Source organism: Poecilia reticulata, linkage group LG22 (assembly GCF_000633615.1).
Source record: "Poecilia reticulata strain Guanapo linkage group LG22, Guppy_female_1.0+MT, whole genome shotgun sequence".
NCBI classification, from domain to species: domain Eukaryota; kingdom Metazoa; phylum Chordata; class Actinopteri; order Cyprinodontiformes; family Poeciliidae; genus Poecilia; species Poecilia reticulata.
Window position 1 is genome coordinate 21,498,438 of NC_024352.1, and position 8,047 is coordinate 21,506,484.

The 8,047-nt window shown below is 34.0% G+C and overlaps 1 protein-coding gene across 2 annotated transcripts; it reads left to right on the forward strand.

The window, feature by feature from the left end:
* Window positions 1–1,693: 1,693 nt before the first annotated feature.
* On the forward strand, window positions 1,694–5,366 carry chmp3 (charged multivesicular body protein 3). 2 transcript variants are annotated; one of them, XM_008400062.1, is made up of 6 exons: window positions 1,694–1,853; window positions 2,268–2,328; window positions 3,620–3,799; window positions 3,874–3,995; window positions 4,074–4,188; window positions 5,082–5,366. In XM_008400062.1, exons 1-6 carry the CDS (start codon window positions 1,809–1,811, stop codon window positions 5,222–5,224), a joined length of 666 nt encoding a protein of 221 aa, XP_008398284.1. In that variant the 5' UTR covers window positions 1,694–1,808; the 3' UTR covers window positions 5,225–5,366. The 2 variants fall into 2 exon arrangements, with proteins under 2 accessions (XP_008398284.1, XP_008398285.1); XM_008400063.2 differs by having other exon boundaries at window positions 1,700–1,867.
* Window positions 5,367–8,047: the final 2,681 nt, after the last annotated feature.

The window sequence follows — 8,047 nt, forward strand, 5'->3', positions numbered from 1 at the left end:
CGCTGTGCAGTACGTCATTGGTGCCTCAGCCAATCGATCACAGAACAATCTAGAACCTCACGCTGAAAGTGGAGCTTGTTTACGTCACTGAAGCGAGACAGTGACGCTGCGATCACGCTTGCTCTGAATTCATCATGTCAGGTGAGAGTTTCTGTCCTCACTCACCTGCCTCAGAGCGGACACACACACACACACACACACACACACACACACACACACACACACACACACACACACACACACGCACGCACGCACGCACACACGCACACACACTCACACACCACTGCTTATTTAAATTAATAATAACTATAATAAATAATAATTACGTAAACACATCAATGTATTTGTAGTGAATTAAAAGTCAAAAGTAAATAAAAATGATTTAATGTTTTTATTGATCCCAAAGGAATTAATAAAATATTGATCCCAAAGTATTTTTGAATTGAATTCACTTTACACACACAAACACACCATTGCTTATTAAATTTAATACGAAATATTACTTTAATAATATTAAGTAACATTACTTATAAATAAGGGGCTGCACAGTGGTGCAGTTGGTAGAGCTGTTGCCTTGCAGCAAGAAGGTTCTGGGTTCGATTCCCGGCCCCGGTCTTTCTGCATGGAGTTTGCATGTTCTCCCTGTGCATGGTGGGTTTTCTCCGGGTACTCCGGTTTCCTCCCACAGTGCAAAAACATGACTGTCAGGTTAATTGGTCTCTCCAAATTGTCCCTAGGTGTGTGTGCATGGTTGTGTGTCCTGTGTGTCTCTGTGTTGCCCTGTGAGACAGACTGGCGACCTGTCCAGGGTGACCCCGCCTCTCGCCCAGAACGTCAGCTGGAAATGGGCACCAGCACCCCTCCTGACCCCACTGAGGGACAAGGGTGCAAGAAAATGGATGGATGGATACTTATAAATAAATTAATAATTATTAAATGTAGTATTTAAATAAACATTATTTAATTATTAAATAATTACATGTTTAATAAATAATATATTAAATATTATTTAAAAATTATTTATTTAAATAAATATTATTTTAAAAATACTTTATTGATACCCTTTGGGATCAATGATTTAATCTAATCAGTTTTGTAAACACAGCTAAGCCAATAATTTTGCAACAATCTATTGTGACAAGGTCAATATAATTATCGAATAGTAATTAGACGTGAAGATACACAAAAAACATTGTATATGTGTATACACAACGTTTTTTTTTTTATTACATATACATTTGTTTGAGGGTTTTGGTATTAAATATTTCGCAGCATGGTGACTGCACTGCATTCATAGCAGACAGAAATGTTGTTCTTGAAAAACCACTTACTTAAAAACGTTTGATTTACCTCACATTTAATCACTTTTTCGAATTTACTTGATGCTCTTGTGGAACAAAAAGCGGAGAAAATAGCAAAAATAACATTTCTTATCATACTGTCAATTTTGTTTCGATTTTTCATTTAATATCAATAACTGAAGTTTATAATGATAACGATAAATCAAAATCCTTATGGTGGTGAAAATGCAATGAGAGTCTCTAGGATTGATTAAGTTGCACTTCTGGGCTGGATTCTGTTTTTAAACACAACTTTCTTGTCGTAAGTGTCTCGTTCAGTTTCTGTCGCACGTCAACACTCTGGGGCTTGTCTAGTGGCTGAGAACCGTAGGGACGGAAGGTTTTTTCCTGTTGGAACGCAGCCCTAGACACTCTAGGTTAGACACCAGGAAGTGCTCGTAGAACAACCTCTCCCAGCTAGCTAGCTTCAGTCAGAGAGGTTAGTTCGGTTGAAACCCAGCACACAACATGGGGCTGTTCGGCAGGACACCGGATAAACCCCCCAAAGAACTGGTAAATACTTTATGGTGAATATCTGGACTGTCTGGTTGAATTTAGCTCATAATTAGACAATTGCTGGAGCGTCTTTAGCTAACTGGCTAACGCTAGCTGTCAGTATAACCACCGCATGTTTAACTGATATTTCTCTTGTTACCAATACTGCTACTGTTATTGACCCAATAACTGACTTATGTCCTGTTAAAAATTAAGCCGTTGTTGTTGGTTGTGAGTGTTTTTATTCAATGTTGTGGAAGTTATGTTTATTAGCATACATGCTAGCTGCTGTCAGCTGTCAGTCCCATCAATGTAAACAAACCCAGATGATGTTTCAGCTGCTCTGACATTAGGCCAGTTTTACCGGTACATAAATATTACAACGTTTTATTAGTGTTATATCTTAGTGTGTTTTTCAATGTGTCGTTCCAGATAAATGAGTGGTCTCAAAAAATCAGAAAGGAGATGAGAGTGATTGACAGACAAATTCGAGGTAAGCCCTGGACATAATCAGACAGCAACAAATTACATCAAAACTGCAGCTGCATATAGTTTACATGCATTAAATAAGAGTGCATGTAGTTTAACTTGTGTGGCCAAAACAAGTCCAAAAGCTATAATTTGTATTCGTCATGATGTTAATATTGTATCGAAATGGTGGACGGTAAAAGTGCTTTATTTGTTTAAAAAGCTTGAGGACCTTGTTCAAATTTATTGACATACACAAATATTAGTCTGATTTTCATGTTGTAAACAGAGCAAAGGAGAGTAACTTAATATTAGCTGGGATAAAGGTAATAATATACTTGCTATTTGTTCAATAAATTCATTTTAGTTTATTATGTAGCACCAATTTACAACACAGTACATTGAAAGTAAAACAAATGCATTTCACATCCAGAAATGTCTTATATTGACAGTTTCTACGTTACTTATTTGCATTACAGTTCAGTCCTGATTATAATAAAGTAGTAGAGTCAAATACTGCTCATAAAATTAACTGGGGGAAAATATTTTTTAGTTAAGGAAACCTAGTTTATTGTAACTTTACAGAAATCTCTCCTAAGAAAGTTTGGAATGTTGCTTGAATATAATCAGTAACTGGAATATCTTTCACAAATTATGTGAAATATTAATAGTTTTATTAAAAATTAGTGTACGCACCAAGTTTTTTTAATTATTTTTTTAATGTAACAATGCTTTTTCTTCTACTAGTTTAAGGATTATATGTTTAGCTGTGTTTTTATTTGAGAGGAAGAAACTTTAAATTAGAAATTACAGCTTCACTTCAAATATTATTACTATATTTATGGGGTATTTATTGTGACAACAATAAAAGTGTATACAACTTCTTTGCAGACTTTTTCTTTTTAAGACAACTGTAACTTTAAAGCCCTGCAGATACATATATTGCTTACAAAAATCATACCTGTTGTAAAATATGCTTCTTCATGATACTAGTCACATAAAGAAGTATTTTTATGACTAATCTGCAAACAGTAACTGGATTTAGTCATATTTGATATTTAGTGATGCTCTCAGTGAAGAAAACGTCAAAAGTAACAACCCAGAAGGAAGATTTCTGCTAAGTCAAAGACTATCTCTGATAACATTTTACTACTATAATCTTAATTTGACTGCATTGTTTTGTAATTCAGATTTAAACAGAACGTATTTAATTAAATCTGAAGTTGTTGATATGATTTTATTGATCTAATAGTGTCGCGTATTTCTGGGATTTAAATCGCTCCTGGTGATTGTTGCTTTCTTCCCGTTTCTTCCAGATATTCAAAGAGAGGAGGAGAAAGTTAAACGCTCCATCAAAGATGCTGCCAAAAAGGGACAGAAAGATGTTTGTGTCGTCCTCGCCAAGGAGATGATTCAGTCGAAACGGGCCATCACAAAACTTTACGCCTCCAAAGCCCAGATGAACTCGGTGCTTCTCAGCATGAAGAATCAACTGGGTGAGTGACGGAGCGCGGCCTCGATCGTTGTCTTCCGCTCAGTCGGCTAATTAACACGTCTGCTTGTTTTCCAGCTGTGGTTCGAGTAGCTGGAGCGCTGCAGAAGAGCACAGAGGTCATGAAAGCCATGCAGAACCTGGTTAAAATCCCAGAGGTCCAGGCCACAATGATGGAGCTTTCAAAGGAGATGATGAAGGTCAGACGAGCTACAATCTAAGATTAATATTTGCCAGCATTAAAGCAAATATAATTCATCGTAGACTTGAACTTTTAGGCCGGAATAATTGAGGAAATGCTGGAGGACACGTTTGAGAGCATGGAAGACGGAGAGGAGATGGAGGAAGCGGCAGAGGAGGAAGTTGACAAGATTCTCTTTGAGATCACAGCAGGTGGGGATGTTAAAGAAAACATATTAACGCACGTTTCTGCTTTGTGGAATATGATGGAGTATTAGGGCAAGGATAAGAAAATGAAATTGTGAGAAGAAGGTCATAATAAACACATCAGATTCAGATTAAATGTTTTCTTATTTGTAAAAACTGAAGTATAGATTCACAAAACGCTCAATAATCCTCATTTTCAGCTGTGATCCGTTTTTATGTGCATCATAGTATTACAACTTTATTCTGGTGATATTACAGTTTTATTCCAATAAGATTCTGACTTTATTCTTGGATTACTACGACATGATTCTGGAAATATTATGACTTTATTCTCATTAAGACTTTATTCTCGTGGAATAAATAAATATAATTTCTAACAATGTATTTGTTCTCTGATATGAGAAGAAAGTCCTAATTATTAAGACTTTAATAATTATGTTTTAAGAAAATAATTTCTCAATATTGATGAAAACATTATTTCATTATTAAAATGTTATTTTAATATAATAATAAAATATGATTTAAATATTAATATTTTTGGTAAAATATATGTAAATATTAATATTTTATTGGTAATAATAATGAGTAATGTTAATATTATTCATATTAATAATATTGACTTTAATAGGAATAAAGTCATTGTATGACTAGTCTTGCACTTTTGCAACTTTTTTCTGGTATTAAGATTTTCTTCTTGTAATATTATATTATTACGACTTTATTCTGATAATAATTTGACTTTATTCTCATTATTTTATTTTTGTAATTTATTTATATCGCTTATCCTGGCCCTTCCACTCTCCAGGTTTTAATTTCTTAATATTTATTAAAACAACCCAACGTTACCCAGTGAAGTTGAACATGTCTGGTTCTGCTCTGGTTCTGCTCCGGTCCTTTAGGGGCTCTTGGTAAAGCTCCAAGCAAAGTGACGGAGCCGCTTCCGGACCTGCAGCCTCCGGGAGCCTCAGCTGCTGCTTCAGACGAAGAGTCGGAGGAAGACATCGAAGCCATGCAGTCCAGACTGGCGGCTCTGAGGAGCTAGAGTTCACCGCCGCGGTTAGAGTCACTTTGCACATTTCTCCAGTGCTGAGCATCCTCCGCTTCATTGTCACCTGGGTTAACATTGTGCTTGAATGGTCGTTTATTTGAATCCAGCCTGATTAAAAAGGTGATATTTTCTGTTATCTGCAGTGACTCTAGCTACGTCTTTATTCTCCAAAGTCAATCAGAAGGTTTATGGGGGTGTATATAATGTAAGTATGATCAGCCTTCTGTGCCTACAGTGGTTATTCTCGCTCTCCTACGTCAGTATTTATGACCCAAACTGACCAGCTGGGGAGGAAGTTTTTAATCTTTTAGGAAACTTTTTGCTCAGTTTACCAGGAATTAATCCGCCTACGATATCTGAAACACTAGAAGTGATGGGCAGCGCTTTCATTTGTTTCATTTGAATATATCTATTGTTCTTTTCGTGCTCATAAGTGTTATGAACATTAAAATACTATTTCTACACTGCAAAAACACAAAATCTTACCAAGTTTCTTTTGCTCTAGTTTATAGTGCAAACACTGAAATAAGAATGAATGTTTTCATCTTATTTTCAGAAAATAATTCCTTAATATTGATTAAAAATGGCTAGTTTGACGGGCAGATTATTTCACCTATAACAAAAAACTTTTTCATGTTATAATTGAAATAATCTGCCTTTGGAACTAGAACTTAATCATAAATAAGTAATTATGTACTTAAAATAATCTATATCTTGCTGAAAAGTTACTTATTTTAACCGTACTAAAAACTACACTAGAAAAACTAAGATTTTTTGTTTCTGCTTTGTATAAAAAACATCCTCACTGCAAAAACACAAAATCCTACCAAGAATTTTTGCTCTAATTTTAGTACAAATTTCTTGGTATGCTTGTAATCAGACAAAACTAACTTACAAGTAACTTTTCAGCAAGATGTAGGAGGTTCTTTTAAGAAAATAATTCCTTAATATTGCTGAAAAAGTACAAAGTTCCACTGGCAGATTTCACTTAAAACATGGAAAAAAAATATTTTTATAAGTGAAATAATCTGCCTGTGGAACTAGTTCTTTCTCATAAATATTAAGGAATTATTTACTTAAAACAAGCTCCTACGTCTTGCTGAAAAGTTACTTGAAAGTTAGTTTTTGTCTGATTTCAAGTCTAATAATAATGAGACCAAAAAAACTTAAGATTTTTTGTTTTCGCTCTGTATAAAGAACATCCTCACTGCAAAAACACAACATTTCACCAAGTATTTTTGCTCTAATTTTAGTATAAATTTCTAAAGTGAATAGTTTCTTAATTGATGAAAAAGTTCCAGTTCCACCAGCAGATTATTTCACTTATAACAACATTTTTTCATGTTGTGAAATAATCTGCTAGTGGAACTAGTAATTTTACATCAATATTAAAGAACTATTTACTTAAAACAAGCTCTTATATTTAACTGAAAAGCTACTTGTTAGTTCTAAATTCTAGATATTTGCACCAGAAACTAGACCAAAAATACTTGGTAACATTTTGTGTTTTTGCAGTGTACTCATGTTTTGCAATAAGCGTCAGCTTGTTCATCGTTTGACTTTGAGTCGCTGTAGTTTTTCTCCAAAATGCAAAGGACGTAGAGCTACTGGTTACTGCAGAACATGTGTATCGTTAAATATTGAGTGTATAATTTTTCTATGTGGATGGACGAAAACAAAAAAAACTAATAAACTTTTAAGAAAAATGTCAGCTTTTCTGCTCTCTGTGTTGGTCCCACTCAGGTCAGATACACGACATATCGGCATTAATATTGGATTATTTTGGTCATGTTCTAACGTATCAGTATCAGTCCAAACTGGGCCGATATTAATATCCGGTATTTATTTCCATGTTATTGTTGTTACTGTGTCAGTTTTTCTCTAATATTGCATAAAACGACTTAAATAAAAAATCTACAGTATGCGACAATTTTTTTTTCATTATCCGATTAATCATCAGAATAGATTAATCGATAACTAAAATAATTGTTAGTTGTGACTTTATAAGACTACATAATGATTTTGTTAGATGTGATGCGCCTTGGGTTCAGCATGTTCCAAACATTTATTCAGCTTTTGAAATGAACAGAAGTCTTGGGTTTCCGCCTGCTACTGTCCTCCACTTGAGCTTTTGTTGTCCTGAAACTGAACCTCGGCCTTTACTTTGGATTACAGGCTCCAGTCTGGACAAAGCCGTGATACTGCAACTATAACAATGAATCTGTTCATAGTTTCTAGGCCAGATGAATGTATCCTCTGCTTTTTGATACAGGTATCTCTGTATCCTCTGAGACTGAAGTAAACGACACTGAAAAACATGACTGGTCTGTAGATTCACAGTTGATTTATTCTTCAATATTTGTTATTATATGTATAACTCATTTAACCAGTATGACCAAATATTAGGGTTATACTCAGAAAATAAAATAAAAATACAAGAATAAGGTCGAAACAATATGAGCTCATGAGTCAGTCATGAGAATAAAGTAGAAAAAAGAGAATAAAGCAGAAACAATACAAAAATAAGGTAAAAATAATATGAGAATAAAATCGTAAAATATGAAGAAAATAGTCAAATAATACAAGAGGTAAAAAATTTTACGACAAAGATGAAATGCGACGAAATTAAAGTCGAAATATGAGAATAAAATCATATTGAGAAAAATGTGATCAAATTATGAAAATATTGTAGAAATAAGAATGTAAAGTCGAAATAATACTAGAATAAAATCGCAATAAAATTAGGAAAAAGTAATATTACGAGAATAAAGTTGAAATATTACGAGAATATGTTCGAAATAATACGAGAATAAAGTC